This window comes from Protomyctophum parallelum, assembly GCF_964188405.1.
Source record: "Protomyctophum parallelum genome assembly, chromosome: 1".
Lineage (NCBI taxonomy): Eukaryota > Metazoa > Chordata > Actinopteri > Myctophiformes > Myctophidae > Protomyctophum > Protomyctophum parallelum.
Genome location: NC_139697.1, coordinates 8,164,338 through 8,183,483, shown reverse-complemented (window position 1 = coordinate 8,183,483; position 19,146 = coordinate 8,164,338). Strand labels below are relative to the sequence as shown.

The window sequence follows — 19,146 nt, the reverse complement described above, 5'->3', positions numbered from 1 at the left end:
GGCGGCTGATCCAGCCCTAGCCCACATGATGGCGCTCCTTGCTGGTGATACCCCATCACCTATCCCAGATGTAGACAGGGACTCCACAGAGTACCTGGCACAACTGCTGTTAGCAAAGGACTGCATGTCACTGAGCGAGGGCCTGTTGGTGTATGCTGTAGACTTATATGCGGCACCGCTTTTGGTTATCCCCCAGCACCACAGGGGGATACTATTAAGCTTTGGCCACAACTCAGCAACTGCTGGACATCGGGGTGTCCAGGCAACCTGCGATGTGTTGTGTCAGATAGCTTATTGGCCCAAAATGCACCAAGATGTGGTTGTTTACGTGAGAGGTTGTCTGACTTGCTGTCAGTCCCAAACTTCAAGTCCAAACCCCAGAGTGCCCTCACAAGAGAGGGGAATTAAGTTCCCATGGGCAGACCTCCAGATAGACTGGTTTGGGCCATTTGCCAGATCTTCTCAGGAAAATTTGGCAAAAAGCATGCAAGTCAGGAAAGCTTCCTATGACAAAACGGCCTCGCAGGGCCAGATCAAATTACACATGCCCCAGACAATCACCGAACTGACCGACCCTGAGGCCAAGGCGAGAGAACTCACCGGCATGCACATTGTAGAGCGCTTGGTCGTGTTATATCTAGTCTATTAAGTTTAACCTTTTTATTATATTACTATAAAAACTACCTCAAAATGCCTATACAGAATACTGACTCCTATGAGGAAGGGTTGACCTTTTACTCCGCCCTGCTTCAGTGTGAGACATGAGCAAACTACAACCTCACTATAGTGGAACAAAATCCAAACAAATAGATACGTTAATCTGTCACAAATGTAGCTACACTTTTTCTTTTAAATGTTTACTTACATTAGATTTTGAGCCATTTAGCTCCTTATATTTTTGTTTTCATTTAAGTCTTATTTTTACCAGACAAAATGTTTATTTACACTAGATGTTGAGCCATTTGGCTCCTTATATCCGGTTATCATTTAACGAAAGTATTATTTCCTTTCTTCTACTCTGGCCCTTGTTCCATTTCCTCTTCTCACGATCACCCTGGTTTGCCAGTCTTTAGACCAGCACAACTTTACAAATAGAAGAGGGAGCTCAGTGTAAAATGACTTAGGAGAAACCATGTCGTTTTGGGTGCATGATGGGTTAAATGAGACTCTGACCCGCCTGCAAGGACATGATTGACATTGATGTGTTTTTCCCCTGGGAGCCGGCCGTGCTCAGGAAAAACCTTACACCCACCTGAATGACATTACAGACATCGCTCCCTCCTCCTCTATCATGGATATCATTCCGTGCAGAGCGGAACCTTGCACCACACCTGAAATGACACTGTTGCTTTTCTCTCCTGGGATCGTGCTCGGAAAAAGCTCTCTCTCCCTTTCTCTCACGAATGCTTTCCGGGCAGAGCGAGACCTGGCCTCACCTGAATGACATTGCATACACTGTCGCCTGCTCTCTGTCGCTCTCTCTGCCTCCCTTTTTCCCATGGATGCTGATACAGGCAGAGGAAGCCCTGCACCCAGGTTAATGACATTACAGACACTGCCTCATGCCTCTCTTGTCCCCATGGATGCTGATACAGGCAGAGGAAGCCCTGCACCCAGGTTAATGACATTAAAGACACTACTGGTTCCCCCCGCACCTGGGAGTATGCCAACTCGGGGGGGGAGCCTCACCTCTCATCACGTCGCACCTGACGCTCACCTGAATGACCTCACATGCCCTGTCAGCGAGGGTTTTATCTTTTCTCCTCATCCCTTACCCAAGAGAAAGCCACGAACATTGACAACACATTGGCCTCAAATTGACAACTTGTCACAAATGAAATGCGGGATATGGAAATAGGCCAAATGAAGGTCCACAGACGTTGTCTCGTGTCCCCTCATGTGTCCTAAGGGGGGATTATGTAGCGTGAGGAGGGGGGTGTTTAATGGACAAGTGTGCAATTTGTAAGGACAATGACAGGGAAACATAGCCCTCATGTTGACCCTTGTTTGGACCACTTGCTGAGTGCAGCTTTATGACAAAATCCAGACTTGACCAAGGAGGCTCGATTATTTACAAGGGTCACGCTATCTAGTGTGACCACAAGGTTTATTTTCGTGACCGAATACTGACCCCCAAATGAAGAAGGCACATGCGACTGCGCACGCACGCCGAGTTTGGACTTTTTGATACACATCACACATGCACCACTGATAAATGTGTATTCAGCAGACACGCACATCTGATGAAAAATGTAATATGCGTATGGTTGATTTCTTGCTGTCCTATTTCATCTTATAACCACAGATTTTTGACAGGGGAAATGCGGCTGCATTTCTGATGTGTGTGTGTGTGTGTGTGTGTGTGTGTGTGTGTGTGTGTGTGCGCATCTGTGTCCACACTCATAGGAGTGTGAGAGGGTGAGGGTGACTAGATGGTCGACCGAGATAAGAATGAATAATGACACAAGAAGTTTCCGTTGTGTTGTAAAACTGTCCTTTGTTAATTGTTAACGGTTTCGTTAAGATTAGCAGTTTAAGAGCTGGTCTAAACCAGTTGTGGGTAGCCCTCTCTTTTTAATATAATGTGGGTCTAATCAAGACTCCACGCTCTTGTTCAGCGACAGCTCTGTGAAGCAGGTCGCATCAACCCGCTGGCCCACGCGCATGTAGCCTACTCGGCCCAAACAGGACCGCCGCCTATGCGCTCTCTTACGGCAGCCCTGCGGAGCAGGTCGCGACATCTTACACCACGGGCGGGCCTACGCGCAGCTGAGGACAACCGCCTAGTCTAACGGCGATCAGGACGTTAAGAGCAGTCCAGTTTAATGCGAGTTTTACTCTGACAGTGATCGACTTGTTATACTTTAACTAAGAAGTAAAGTTATCCTCGCGCGCAGCATCACCAGCAGGTGAATGAACTTTTCCTGCACAGAAACGCTTGAGGAACCACCGGTGAAGGCAGTGCTACTATACCAGGTGGGTCGGAGACTGTTTGTTAAAACATCCAGCCTCAAAACGACATGGTGATAGAGATCTTAAATATATGTAGTCTAGTTGGAAAGAGAGCTCCCTTTTTATTAGATTATGATATACAACTGAGATCCTTATAGGCACAGCCAACCCACCAAGCAACCAACTCTCTCTCTCTCTCTCTCTCTCTTTGCGAGGCGTATACTCTCCTCTCCTCCCTCCTTCTTGCTGTGTTTAATTTCTTTTATTATTCATGCAAACGTGTTTTAAAAGCGAACCTATTTCAGTTGTGTATTGCGTTCGATCAGACGGGACCAGAGAACGCATTCGCCCTTGATTATACTGTCTGACACATATACTGTGTAGGCTGTATCAACAACGAATCGCGTATACCTGCCTGACTAAACGCAATAAAACAATACGCATTTAATTGTTTCTCTGTGGCTCATGCCCAAATGGAAACAATCTCATGACGTGTTCGCTCATTTGCTATGTGGTTTTCATATCATTTGTAACCAGTAATTGATATAATAAATTACTCCTTTTGATAATACAATCAATCTTCGTTGAAGCAGTTTCTTTGATTCATGGTATTATTGTATATCTGAAGGTTGCTTATGCAAGGGGAAATCTATTGCATCTCATTTATTCACAAGCCGTTCAACAACTCACGTCCGACAGAAGTGACGTTTTTAATGATGCGCTGAAAAGCATTGAATATTCCCGATTCATTTTATTATGATTTTGGAATATCATAATGCTGATTAATCATAACCAATTAATCTTACAACCCCAACGTACTACACTCTCGTCTATCGAGATGTTCTTCTCTGGCGTGTAGCAAGACTGAAACCGGGCCAGTAGATAGTTCAGAAGATGTCTGACCTTGTACATTCGGTCCCCTGTGTCTGGAGTCTCCTGGTTACTGAAATGAAGAAACCGCTTGAGCAGCAGAAACCGGGCCAGTTTCATGGTTCTCCTGAACTGCGGTGTCTCATTAGCCTTACACCTAGACCAGTAGGACACGAGGGTGTGGCTTCTTCACGATGCCAGTAAGGAAATAGAGGCCGAATAAGTTTTTCAGCTCGATCACAGACACGTCCGTGTGGAATATACACAATACACACCTTTGCGATGGACTGCGCTGCATAGCGGTTAGTCTCATCACAGATGTACTGGAGCAGATCTCCGGTGGTTCAGGGGGGGAGGAGGGGGGCAGTGGGTGTCCTATTGCATTATTTATTTTCTATATTTATTATAATTTTATGTTTGTAAGAAAAAAAGAAATAAAACTTGCACTTTTCAAATCCGAGATACATCTCATGTCTATTTTTACACTATTCTGAGGTTTATGTTCTGACTAAGCGAGTTTCAACTGTGATTTACTCTGTAACGGTAGATGGTAAGAACCCAAAATTTTTTTTTTATATAATACAGTACATTCAAGTCTACATTTCTATACATATCATAGGCACCAAGTCCGGAAAACTATGTCATTGGATGTGTTTTTTATCAAAACTGTGTTTCTTCATAACAGGTTTTTGAGATACATGAATGAATAGACTAGGGTACTGGTAAGACTATGTAAACATATTATATATCAAAATCTTCGTTAAAATGTCAAGTTTCAGGAAAGAATAACATTTAGTTTCTATCTTGTTCCAGTAGCGGGCAGTAGGCAGTTTTATCTGGGTTGGTCAGTTTGCTCATGACTGACCTTGCTATTTATAGATGGCAAAATATCTACAGTGGTACATGTGGGAAACTTTTTATTTTTTTATTATTGAACTAGACAACTCACCCTTTAAAATGAGATATGTCATAGGTATGTGCTCCCTGTAGAAAAGAAGTTGTTACCAAAATAAACTTTAAAACGCCTGTATCTTTTTTCCATGTGCTAAAAACACTACATTGTGTAAGCGCATTCTTTTTTAAATGGCTTCCAACACAAAAACTAAACATTGTATCAACTCAATTCATTTTTTTCCTGGAAGCAAACTTGTCAAGCTTTCTCTGAAGGTCTTTTATTGTCGCAGAGTCACAACAGAGAATTTTCAATAAATCATTCAAAAACGCATTTCTCCCATTGGGAAAAGGGGATTTGACATGGGATTTGACTTTAAACCCTCAAAGAGTTACTTTTTTCAAGAGCGTTTTATCCACTTATTATCAGCAAAATAAGCCGTGAGGGTTCTCTGTGATTAACCACATTCCCTTTACCCGGGCATCATTACCCTATCTAGACCGAGGCAAGCAGGTCTCTTAAGGACTCCTTATCTCTGGGTCTGCTCTTGACCCAGTTTCAGAAGGGAACTGGCTTGCTTACTTCATCTGTAAGAATCGATGAATCGGCACTTCTCCTTCACAATACTTTCTATTTTTGCGTAGTCGGTTCCCTGACATGCCCAGTGGGGAAATCATGTTTTTGTTTGTCTTGGTGTTATGTTTTTCTGTACGATGTGTTGTTTTTGTTACCATGGAAAATCGGTAATCTGTCCAGAAATATGTCCCTATACTATCGCAACTCCGAGTCCTTGTACAACTTCTATACCCTGGAAAATAGAAGGGTATTGATAGATAGCGGATTTAATTTAGGTACATTTGAAGGCCTCCAATTTCTCAACCTACCAGAGGACTATACGTAGTGAGAAACTGCATTCCAATTCCAACAGTTCACCACGCTGTTGGCTTATAACTTAAAGGTGTAGTGAAACGGAAATGGTGAACAACATGAAAATGGTGTTTCAACATGAAACACCGGTCTGAAGTTTCTGAACCAATCAGAGCGTCGCATCCCTTCAGGCGATGGGACGGTAGCTAGGGACGGTAGCTATGCTAGGCGCAACAGCGTGGTATGTGTTTGTTTATAAATCAGATGGTCGGCCAGCTGTACCAGTTTACTGTTATGTGGCTTATTTCTACCCTATAATGTTTTCGGATACATATTTTAGCGTGATGATTGAGTTGAAACCGAGTAATACACTGTCTGGATGTTATCTTGAATGGAAATAAAAACTGAGTATTCTGTAATCCGTAGCAGCTGTGTTGGACGGATGCGCAAATATGGGGAATTAAACGGGGGAACTTCATTGTTATTGGCTTTTATCGATGTGTATCTCTACACGTCATCACGCAGCACGTTTTCGTTTTAATAAATAAATAATACAATCGTTTTTATGGACCTTTGATATAAAAACACACAGAAATGAGAATTTTCACTTTTTTGGCATCCATTGTTAGGTATGCCCATATGATGACCACGGATATGGTCTAAAAGTGTGAAAAACGTCTTTTTCATTTCACTGCGCCTTTAAATACGTTCGCTTTTGCCCTCAATAAATAGAAGATTGTGGCTCTGAGTGCTGGTCTTCTGTTCAACCATTATTCTTTCTCCTTCACACACCACCTACCTATTTGACCTCAAACACCTGCAAGTAAAGGATGTATGTGTGTGTGGGGGTGTACTCTATACACAAGAGAGAGAGAGAGAGAGAGAGACAGTGAGAGAGACCCGTTAAAGAACCTCTCTGCCTGTCTGATGCTAATGGCTATTCATTTCATGAATGTTAAAGCTGCCTGGCAGCCCAGTGAATCAGCATCAGAATCAGCATCAACCACACAGGGCAGTGATCCGAATTAGAGCTCTCTGAATTATTGATCTCCACCTGCTATAATAGCTTCTCCTCCCCTCATCCTGTCTCTCTCTCTCTCTCTCTGTCTCTCTGTCTCTCTATCACCAGTACCTCATTTCTCTATGCCACAGCGATTCCCAACCTGTGGGCCATAATGCCAGTGGTCCCCCAAATGATTGGCAAAACGCAAAACACTAAGATTTGAATGATAACATTAATATTTGAAAATACATTTGAAAGTGCAAAATCACTTTTATTGATGGCACATGGTAGAGAGAGACATGGAAACGGGGAGAAAGGGAGACAGGGAGTGACACGCATGCAGCAAAGGTCGTCTGGCTCGGAAATCGAACCTGCGACCTGTGCATTAGAGCCTTCTTATGTTACGCGCCTTAACCCGCCAGGCCAGAGGTTCCCCACTCTCTCCCACTTTGTGTCTTTCAATGCATCTTTCACAGCACCCCATGCTGCTCCCCCCGAAAAGATAGCACTGACATCTCAATCGGAGACAGGCTGAAATTACAGACAGAAATGATGACAGCCATTTGCCCTCTCTTTGCTGTGCGTGTGCGTGTGCTTGTGCGTGCTCACTCAAGTTGGCTGCAGTAATGTATTTTTTCGGGTGTGTATAGGTAAGAGGGCAGGGGGTTCAGTAGGTAAGTGGCTAAAGCGGACCTCTTTGAATCTCATTAATATTTATTAATTGGTACTGTCACAGAGGCATAGACACAATTCATTGCACATATTTATCGCTAAGTGCTTCATGATTTATTAATGGCCATGTTTGAGGTTAGAGGAAAGCATCTGAGAGGGTAAGGAGAGGGACGTGCATGCACGATGAAAAGTGATCCACGCGCAACAGAATGGATCCTATTAAAGACATTTCCCTGCATTCAGTCGATCTCGGTGATTGTTTTCCTTTCATTTTTGTTGTCGTTTTAGATGACATTTTAACCCATCTGCTGCCACCTGCTGGATGCAAATCCAACCTCAGACTGCCGAGGGCTGCGGGGGCGATTTAGAGGGTGAACACACAGGACAGAACGGATGTTGTGGGCGTCCATCTTTTTATGCTAATAAATAGCATCAATGCTAGCGAGCTAAACTATAGCCATCCTTGCTCTAGAAAGCGCCAATGTTTCCATCTAGACCACCGGATAATGAGCAAAGACCTCCGAACATCGCGTGTTTTATCCAAACCACGGAGAGCTCCGCAGATTAGGAGTTATTCAGCTTTTTAGTCAGCCTGTGTAATGGGATGCGGGCGGGGGCGAGGTTGCGCAACCCGGTCTAGGATCGCTAAAGAAGGAAAGGCCAAAATAATAATTAAAAAATAGAAATCAGCGATCCGGTTTGATATCAATAATAAAGCTTATCTGACGGATCAATCCGCCAGGAGCAGAAAGGTAAATACAGTCCCTTATGGCGGAGTGTTCCGTCACAAGCCGTAAAACCATTAACTGCCGTCATATTTTGTCTAAAGGCACAATGAAAACGAGGTACTTTATTTCCACACATGCTCTCGACAGAGCATAATAATGTCTGTTGTTGTTTCTATACAATGTACGAGCTGTCATCTCCATCGTACGTTTTATGACAGCCGTCTGTCGCGTCTGGCCCTGCTCCATGTGTTGTGTTTATCTACACTGTGTATGAAATGTTGTGAATGTACTCTGTCTCTATAGTCTATCTATGCAGCTATTCAATGATGTGAATGCACTTGTACCTCTGTGCAGCTATGTCTGAGTGTCGGCCCTGGCTCCTAGTGTGTGTGTGGTGTGTGTGTGTGTGTGTGTGTGTGTGGGTGTGTGGTGTGTGTGTGGGTGTGTGTGTGTGTGTGTGCGCTGTCCCCTTAGGGCTCTGGTTGCCTGTCAGTGGATCTGGCAGTTAATGCATAAGTTCTGACCACTGAGTCTCTCTCTTTGAGGGGAAGTGGATTTACTGGATTGCACTGATCATTCAAGTAAGTTGCACAGTGAGAGGGAATAGGCAAGCTGTTGACAAACTCATAGTTTACAGTCTATTGGGCCAAATCACAGGTTTTCAAAGTGGGGACCAGGCCAAGATAGTGGTTTTGCTGTTGTGGTTTATTATACTGGTGCTGTCAGGACAGCATTACATGACTATTATCCTCAGAGACACACATTCTGACAGAGCTGTACTTCCTGGCACACTGTAAATGTGTACAATGACTTGATGAAAGACATCAGCATTCCTCACAGTATGTTGTCTTTGCTGTGTCCCTCCGTCGCAATATGTGCAATGAAGGTGACACAGACGCCCCTCCCCCCAGCACCCCTGTTTCTCTCTTCCTCTCCTGCCGGTGTCTCTGTCTCTCCCCCTAAGAGACTTGCCGTGATGTATGATTGCATATCTATATTATTATCCCTAGAGGAGTTTGGCATTATGTGTGTGAGCGAATGCACGCGCACCGCCATGTTCCATTTAATCAAGGCTCCCAGTCGACACACAGGACAAATTGACTAGTTGCTTTGCCAGCTGTCCTGGCAGATTTCTCTCTCTCTCTCTCTCTCTCTCTCTCTCTGTCTCTGTCTCTGTCTCTCTCTCGCTTGTCGCACACACACACACACACACACACACACGCACACACACGCACACACACACACACACACACACACACACACACACACGCACACACGCACACACACACACACACACACACACACACACACACACACACACACACACACACACACAGATCATTAAAAACAGAAGGTACCATAATCACTCAAACCGTATACAGTGCAGAGTCCCCTGGGTCACAGAAGTCATTTCTCTATGGAGAATAACTTTGGCTCATCGTAAAATTGTCTCATGAATTTTGGTGCAAAAATAAACAAAACGTCCCAGCGTTATTGTCATGGAGGTGGCTCTGTATTGTTTATGATAGTCAGTCACTCATATTTCATACAGTCTGTTTCTGGTGAAATTTGTAGCGTCCGTAGCGTTGGCGCTTTCTCAAACCGCTCGGCTCATTGGTTTATTTTTGGAACAGTTCTTATATGACGCGATATTAAACATGTCTATGGGAATTCAGAATGAAATGATAATAATAATAACGTGACCCAGGTAGGATGCATAAATTACGTAATTCTTTGCAGTCCCTGGGGGTCTATACTATGCCGTTCCTCTCTGCTATTTTCACCAAACTTTCACCCCAGAATAGTGATGCTGGGGTTCATGTGGTTAAAAATATTTGCGACATTGTCTTGTCTCCAGACATTCCATTCCTTTCATTTGCAGACACTTGATTGTCTTTCAGAGACTCTGCCTTCGGCCATGGGCAGATGGTCGTCTGCCCAGTGTTACTGAGGTGACCTTGCCTGGCGCTGGACGTTGGCGGCCCGTGGAACGATCACTTACTGTGGAGAATGATAGGCAGCAAGGGAAGCCAGATCCTTTGTTATCTCGGCAGTACATAGCATACAAACCTTGTATCTCCATATTTCAACTATTCTTACTTCTTTGTTTTTTTGTGAGTGTGTTTCTTTTTTGCGTAAATGAATGCCTTACTTTGTCATACCAGAGTGTCATGTAGACGTAGAGAAAACAGCCACTCTGCAGCTCACAGCTTGAGCTTGCAGACCTGCTCTTGGCGCTATGAGCATCTGTTGATGCTTTTCAAATAGGACAAAAGACTGTTGTTTTGTTTATCACAAGATGTTTGATTTTTATTGAAGGGATAGCCGCTTGAGATGCAGAATCTCGTTTTCAAGGGGGACCCATAAAAACATGAACAAGATACATAGAAACATACAGTTTAGTACACAGATAATATACAGATGCATATAAATAAAAGTGTAAAATACAATTATTCTTTCTGAAAAAAAAATCTAAAGTGAATGTGCTTAAGTCTACGGTGTGTTTTATAATGAACTAGATTGGATCCATTGGAATACAGGTTCTTTTTTCCATTCCCTGAATAGTAACCGTTTTGGACATGCTTAAACATACAAGGTTTTCACCCGACAGTGAGGATGTGAAGCCAGCTCCATTTCTCTGGACGGTGCATATTGTCTTCATACGCCTCCTATCATTAAACACACACTTTCAAGGTGTGCTGGCAGGAATGTGTATCCACGCTGAATTGTAAAGATAACTCGCACTCTCAGCCGAGCTTCATGCCAGCCCGCACTGCTTTCAAGCGTCGCGCATGTGGGTAGAAAATGTGCCGGCCCGTTCCATTTCTCCTCTTGTAGATCTAAGCTTAATTCTGCCTTGATTTGGGCACTGTTCACGCTTGAGGTTCCCGGTGTCATGTGGGAAATGGAATGGCAGCGCATGCAGTGTGTGTGTGTGTGTGTGTGTGTGTTTCTGTTCTGCCTTCCTGCTTGCACTGTGCCGTGAGCTGAAAGAGAGAGAGAGGTTTTTTCCGTGTAATGACAGACATTAGAAAGTCCATTACAAGGTTCTTACGGCCACTGATACGCTACTCACGTACACCCACGCACACACATTTAGGCATACTAAAGCACACACACACACTTCAATCAGAGAGAGAGAGAGAGAGGGAGAGAGGGGGAGAGAGAGAGAGAGACATGAATCGAGCCAAGAACAGACTTGACCAGCATTGTTTGTGTGATTAGACGGCTGTGTGTGTGGGGAGGAGAGAAGGAGGGGGGTGATAGGGAGAGAAGAAGAAATAAAACTAGAGAGAGAGAGACCCATGATCGGTGATGGAGAGATGTAGAGATGGACAGAAGGAATGGAGAGATGTACGTAGGGAAGATGGTGGATTAAGGGAATAGACTCTATGCTCTACTCAATAGAGCATACGTATACCAGAGCTGTTAATGTGGACCTGCTGTTTAGAATTCAGACTCGGAGAAGAGTGGCGCGGGAGCAGAGCTTGCTAGCTGGCTGCCTGATTTCACACCCATTATCACCCACTACAAAGCCATGGCGAGCGGAAAATGAAACGATAGAGAGAGTGTGTGTGTGTGCACACGCGTGTGCATGTGTGTGGTCTACGTGTTATGCAGTGATGCATGCAGTGATGTTACTATGTTAAGCGGTGTGGATACTTATGTGTTCCGCACATGCAGGGTCATGTGCGCTTATCACCCTCGTACACGGATGTTGCCCAGCCTCCCGTCTTTCCTCCTGTTTTTAGTGCACTGAAACAAATCAATCAATCAACTCTGTTGACATGGCAATAAAGTCTTGAATCTTGAATCTTGAATCTTCCCCTTCGACTGTTCTGCTCTCTGAGTCTTCCATATTCTTTTCCGCTGTCACGTGAACAAAAGAGGAGTGTTGGTTATTGCGAGTATATCAAATACAGAGTAAGGAAGTTGTAAAAAAGGATCTTGGACCTTAGATGAAGATTAGTGTGCTGCCTGGTAGGGTTTGAATGGTCATTGGTCATAGCAGCCTGCATTGGCCTGGGCGTAGACATAAGGTGCGCATGTGTCGTTCATTGTACATAATGACATGTACATGTCTGCCTTGACACTCCATTAAGACCTGAGGCCGATTCTACAAATGTCTTCTAAATCTTAACAGTGGACCATCCTTAATTATGCTGCATTCATTTGGTTGTGGACCGCGCTCTCATATGTACCGTATCTCCGTTTCCGTTGTGTTTTTTCAGATGTATCCTACTGTATGCACATCTTTATTAGCCTGGCTCCAGCCCCTAAATCGCTAGCCACATAAAAAAATTATGTTCAGGCGATTTAGGGTCTGGTGACGCTCCCGAAGGAGGTCTCAGACTCGGTTGGAAATCCAACCGACGAATCAGCGTCGTTTCAACTCGATGACGTCAAACAACAGTGCCGTCCAGACACAAACAAACATGGCTGCCCCCACTGCGGTAACTCACGGCCGTATCAATCTGGCTATTAAATCGACGTATGATAAATAGTTTCTTTGAAGACACAAGAGGTTTTATAAACATCATCATCCGACATATTTTACCCCTTTTTGTTTACATACTAATAGCGCTCGTTGGCTGTGTTTGTTTGGTTAGCAAACGGGTTAGCCATAGCCACATGATTGACACAATGCCATCTGCTTTCCTACTATTCTGATTGGTTGGTATGAACCAATCACAGAAGACTGCCTCTTTGGCAACGCCCATCCCAGAAACGGTTGTAGTAGGGAGGGCGTTCAGACTGAATAATGGAGTGAAACGAAATGAAAATTCAGGCTGAGTGTCAGGCTACATCTTTATGTATTCAGTCCCACGGAGCACATTTGTCGTTCGCCCAAACACATTACATGTACACCCATAATTTGGTCTAATGTGTTTCTCAATCTGTCCTCTTGTCCTATAGCATGTCCCCGTGGCTCCTACAAGATGTCCTCCAGACAACAGGAGTGCTTCCCCTGTCCGGCCAACAGCGTGGCAGAGGATGAGGGCTCTGTGGCGTGCACGTGCAAAGAGGACCACTTCAGAACGCCACTGGACACGCCCTCTGCACCCTGCACACGTAAGAGGAGAAGAGCTTTTTGTGTGTGTGTGTGTGTGTGTGTGTGTGTGTGTGTGTGTGTGTGTGTGTGTGTGTGTGTGTGTGTGTGTGTGTGTGTGTGTGTGTGTGTGTGTGTGTGTGTGTGTGTGTGTGTGTGTGCATACTTTGCATGCATACTCCCAGTAAGACAAGGAAGACAGTCCTCCCCACATTTTTCATGTATGTAGCACTATAACCCGTTTCATGTTTTGGCCTATAAACTCTAGATTCCTAGGTCGTAAAAAAAAAAAGAAGATTCCTTGAATAATGATGCGTGTTCATCATGTAATATAATTGCTTTCCAACATTTGTGAGAAGAGCCTGTCCTATATTAAAATTGGCTAATGGGAGGGCAGCCCTGCCGGAACATGGCCACCACTGCATGAAAAGAGAAGTTAACGGGCAATTATGGGCACTGTATTTTGCCCGTAAACCTCATATTTAGCAGGCATATACAGTAATATACGGTAATATACAGGTGTGATGGTACAATTCGGGAGTTTGTTGGAAAGTTTAACGGCAGTTTCCTGTAATATACACATCCGTATTCCAAGCTTTTTTGCGCAGTGCACGTCACTCTAAGTCAGACATAACCATAAACAAACCTGATATGCCCATATATAGGCAGAACCATGGCCGCGTAGCAGCCTGAACCTTTGGTTTTATTTTATTTTAAATGCCCCACATCATGAACGCATAGTCTGATCACCCTTGATTTCAACCCCACATCGAGGTGCCTCTATATGACTCACTTACCAGCAGCATAACTAGACGTCACTAGGCCCCCCACTGAGGGGGCCTAGCGTGGTCAGCACACCAACACCTGGCCATCACAATGCTACAAAAGAAATGGGATTGTTTTCAGCCTTGTCCAATCAACTACTTGAATCATGTTGAGGGTCGTCTACAGAGCGTACCTCCAAAAGCCCTTTCACTTCTGCCCACATAAGGTGCCACAAATGTGCAAAGTTGCCACCGTACGTCGTATAAATGCTAATTCCCCCGTGGCCTCCCTTGCATCCTGATGCCTGTAACCCACAAGTTACACAACCCAGCCTGGCAGAGATATGCCACAAGTTCCCCTTTATTATTTCTTATTAATTGAGGTGAGGCACGCATGCACACACAACGCACACGCGCGCGCACACACACACACACACACACACACACACACACACACACACACACACACACACACACACACACACACACGCAGTCTCTCATTACCATCACACCTGCATCATTCATCATCTCGACATCACAGTAATGATTTATCAATATATATTTATATGAATATGTCACCCTGTCCTTCAGTCGCCCAGGTCTTCCATTCCGTCCTTCATAGATTGACTATTCATCAGCTCCATTCACCTTCTCAGCCTTCCGTCTGATATCAGTCATTTACAACACGCCCTTCACCCTCCATATCACCATCCTGTGCATATACTATCCTTACCCTCCCTCTGACACGTCCACTACATTTCTTTCTCCATCTTTGTTCCTACCCCCAATTTCGCTCTCTCAGTGCTATTCCCATTATTCTTCATTAACCTCTGCCCTGTTTCTCTAGTATTCCCTTGAAATGAAAATCCATCTTGAAACAAAATTTGCAATGTTATCTTTTGTTTGTTTTCCTGATCACCTCAGACAGACGAATGTGCATGCGTGTGCACAACTAGGCCTATAGATCAATACTGTACATTCTCCTTGTTGTGAATTATGTCAAAATGTAGTTTTTCTCCTCCATTTCTTAAAATAAATAAATAAAAGAGGTTTAGACGTTGGAAGGAGTAGTAGTAGTAGCTAGGGTAGTAGTATTATGTATTGGAATTAAGTCTGTCAGAACTATGGTTGGAATAATTTCCAACTTAATATTCATTTAATAAAAAAAGAAATTATCCTTTAAGAAATATATGGGAATGCTAATGTTTAACTGTAGGTATGTTGTGAATTAAATGTCAACATTTCTGTTCATTTCATACTAGTGTGATTGCTATGGCATCAGCTAATGTGGCTGAGTGGTCTAGGCATCTAAGCCGGTAATACAGCGTGCCGTGGGTTCGAGCCCCGAGCCCGTCGGCCTTTGCCGCATGTCTTCCCCCCCCCGTCTCTCTCCCCCTTTCCTGTTCAAATTACTGTACCCTATCAATAAAGGCAAAAGCCAAAAAACCTAAAAAAAACTCTGAGTAAAGGCCAATGTCAACTGAAAATGGTCAGATGAGTCAACAAACAGCTGGCCATGTTATTCAAATGGTTTAGGTCCACTAACCACATGAGCTGTGCGTTTGATGATCCAGCCCACTGGTTTTACAACACAATTTTTACAACCCTACTTTGTCAACAATCAGGATCACAGCCCAGAGAGAGAGAGAGAGTCAAGTCAGTTATATTCGTAAAGCACGTTTAAGAACAAGCCTAATAATCAAGATTAAAAAGTACAGTGATGGATCAGCACAATTGTTGACTAACTAGTTGCTCATGCAGCATGAAGGACGGGACTCCTGAACAATGGTTTCATGGGCAGTGCTTCATGTGGAATAAAACGCTGGCAGCAGTCTACTCTCAGCTATACTGTGTAAGAAAATACAGCTCTGTATTCTCTGAATCCAACGCTACCTGCTCTATAATTTACCATGGTTTTGTTTCTGTGATTGTTGCTGCCGGGTATTGGCGTTAAGAGAGCCCATTCTCAGTTATGTCATCAAGAGGCACAACACCTGCAGCCACCTTTCATGTATTTAGTTATAGTACTATTAAGCTGGAGAGACTATGATGTGAAGTGAACAAGAGACTGAAAAGGCTTTTTCGGGTCTATTCCTTGTAGTGTTGCGTTCTTCTTTAGATGTTGAAGCTCAAGCAAACAGCCCCGTTTCATTGTGCATTCACAGAGGAGAGCCGTGGATCTTTGGTTACAGGAGAGAGTTTTTCCAGAACTATCCAAGGGATCCGATATGTGGATTCCTTTTTCATGTGGATTTTTCCCTTTATCACTGAAGTCTCCGGCATGCACAGCACCCATCTTCATTTGCCATAATATGCATTGATCATCCACAATTCCACCACACCCTGCATCTCCCCTTTGATCTATTTGCCTTTTACCTTTGTATAACCCTCTTTCAATCACCTACCATTATGTCCATGACACTTATCTATGTCTGCTCAAAATGACCCGTCTCCCCATTCTCCCTACTTATCGCTTCACCTTGTACATTTAACCTTCCTCAGGGCCCTTTTCCACCGGTTTGTTCCCAATGTGAACCGGTTCAGTTCTTTTTGGTTCTTAGTCCATGAGCCAGAGCTCCAAAATTGGAACGTTAATTATGAATTTAGTGTGCAAAACCATACCTATATTAGATTAACACCATGACACTTCCCCAATTGATTACTTACACGAAGACATTTGATTTATTGTATTACACATTTTACATTTGTATATGCAAATGAGGCATTATGTATAGGAAAATATGCAAAATAATAGAAAATATGAAAAGGCAGAGCTACCAACCTGCACACATTTTGTGTACCAACCACACAATTCTAGGTGTCTATACGCCTAGAATTGCGTGGTTGGTACACAAAATGTGTGCAGGTTGGTAGCTCTGCTGTGGAAGGGTTATCATGTCTTTTTTTCTTTTCACCAATTTTGGAGCTCTGACTCATGGACTAAGAACCAAAAAGAACTGAACCGGTTCCCATTGGGAACCAACCGGTGGAAAGGGGGTCTCAGTCTTACTCTAAACATTCTACATTCATTATCCACTCCAGTACCAACACAAGTATCCCCTCTTGTATTCCTTCATTCTGACTTCCCTTTTAGTATCTATCCCACCACATGATCACACCATCTATCAATACATCAACTGGAATGAAGTCAAGCCAAGCAGTCAGTCAGTCAGTCAGTCAGTCAGTCAGTCAGTCAGTCAGTGAGTCAGTCAGTCAGTCAGTCAGTCAGTCACTTTTCCTCCCTCTTCTGTTTTTATGATAATACCTGTACTAAACCCATTAATTCTTTCTTCATGCTCTGACCCATTAAGAGTCTGTCCTCTACCTACCCCCCCCCCCTCCATTACATTATCCTCCTCTACTTCTCATTAATATTATTATGACCCCCTCTCTCATCCACCTATCAGACAAATATCTCACCATTCTCCTGAATACACGGATGCATGCACACACACACACACACACACACACACACACACACACACACACACACACACACACACACACACACACACACACACACACACACACACACACACACACACACACACACACACACACGCGCACACTATTTCTGATGACATCCAAATGTTAGTATGGTAATTTTATGAATGCATTCCTAAAGCCTGAGCTGTATTTCAGAAGTTGCATTCAGTTGCCCCACACCAAAAGTAGCAGATCTACAAAGCCCACAATGCATCACACTGATGCATCACAGTCTACACTATAGGCTTGTAGATTGGCTCTTTTTAGTGTTCTTTCACCAGTGTGCAAGTATATTAAAAAAAAGACGATGATGACAAGTATGGACACACGCACACACACACACACACACACACACATGCACACGTACACCAGTGGCATTTGCGCAAATGTATTTGTCTCCCTTCAGTTCCTCTGAAATTAGTCTTTCACCGCCCGTCTCTTCCTGTCTGGCCCGACCTCATCAGGCCTTGCCTCCTCCGCCCATGCATACGGAACACCATTCCCCTCTAATAGCCCATTCTGAACGGGCACCCATTTTGGTGTCAGCATCATGTTATGCTTTAGCTATTTAAAAATAGCAGATCTACAAGCTCATATCGCGCCACCGAGTGGCGCGATACGAGCTTGTAGGTCTGCTATTTTTGAAAAATCGAAGAGCGACTGACATTTTTAGAATCTGATCTCAGGTCAGAATGGGTTCATCAGACCAGTGTGTGTCCGGCGGAAACCTCGTATGAATCTGATCTCAGGTCAGAATGTGATAGAGATGCAATACAAAGCCAATAAGACAGAGCCCAGACGGGGGCAGCCCTATTGATCTCTGCATGCAGAAAAGCCTATTGATATAGCATAGTAATTAGAAGGAATAATGGCCTTCATACACAGGAGTACACAGGGCAATAACATCAAGGGTCACTAGGTATATGCGTGTAATGCCATCTTTGTTTTGCGAGTGGATGGTGCACGTGTGCACACATTTGCACGTTCACGAGCACGTCGTGCATGCGCGCGCGTGGTGGTCATATCCGTCTTTTATAGTTTAGTGTGATCAGTGGGTTTAATTACGCTATTGATCACTGAGCTCTCAGATCCCAGTGTGATAACATTTATAGCAGCCTAATGACCACATTAATTACACTATTGATCCAGTAATTATGATCATCCCCGGGTTCTACCTATTATTATTATTAGCGCGGGGAGAGGGCCAGAGCGAGGGAGCCTTGGAAATTGCGCCTGATGGATGGAGTGAGGCAGAGAAATAGAGAGGGGGAGGCGGACGAGAATTTGAGAGGGTGGGAGGAGGAAACTGAAATAAATGAAGGATGATGTTCTTGCTGTTGTCAGAAACCCTGTATGTCCAAAACGGTTACTTTTCAGGAAATGGGAACAAAAGACCCGTGTTATCCAATGTATTTATTTAGTTACAAGCTATTAATACTTTTCATTCGTTCAGGATTTATAAAACCCACAGCAAGGTCTACATTTTGCAACTTGTGTGTGACACCCTATAGTACGATGAAGTAGGACATTAATTTACAAAGAAAACCAACGTAAACAAGTTGAAATATGGATATATGCCCGGGCGGCCTAGCGGTCCAGGCACCTGTGCTGGTAATCCAACCTGACGGCGTGTCGCTGGTTCGAGTCCCGATCCCAACAACCTTTGCTGCTTGTCACCCCTCCATCTCTCTCCCCATTTCCTGTCACACTACTTACTGTATAGCTTCTACTACTATCTATCAATAAAGGAATAAAATAAGTATATTAAAAAAAGACATATGCAGATACAAGCTTTCTGCCCAACAGCGACTATATAATATATGCACAGCCTATATTTCAGAGGGATGGATAAAGGAGAAGGA

General features: G+C 43.9%; 1 protein-coding gene across 1 annotated transcript in view; it reads left to right on the top strand.

Annotated features, from left to right (window-relative positions):
* The window catches only part of epha10 (EPH receptor A10), a gene marked incomplete at both ends in the record, with an annotated part of 222,557 nt that overhangs the window by 133,401 nt on the left and 70,010 nt on the right, over positions 1-19,146 (top strand). Inside the window, 1 exon segment of the mRNA XM_083772484.1 lies at positions 12,902-13,057. Coding sequence (XP_083628610.1) covers positions 12,902-13,057 — 156 coding nt within the window.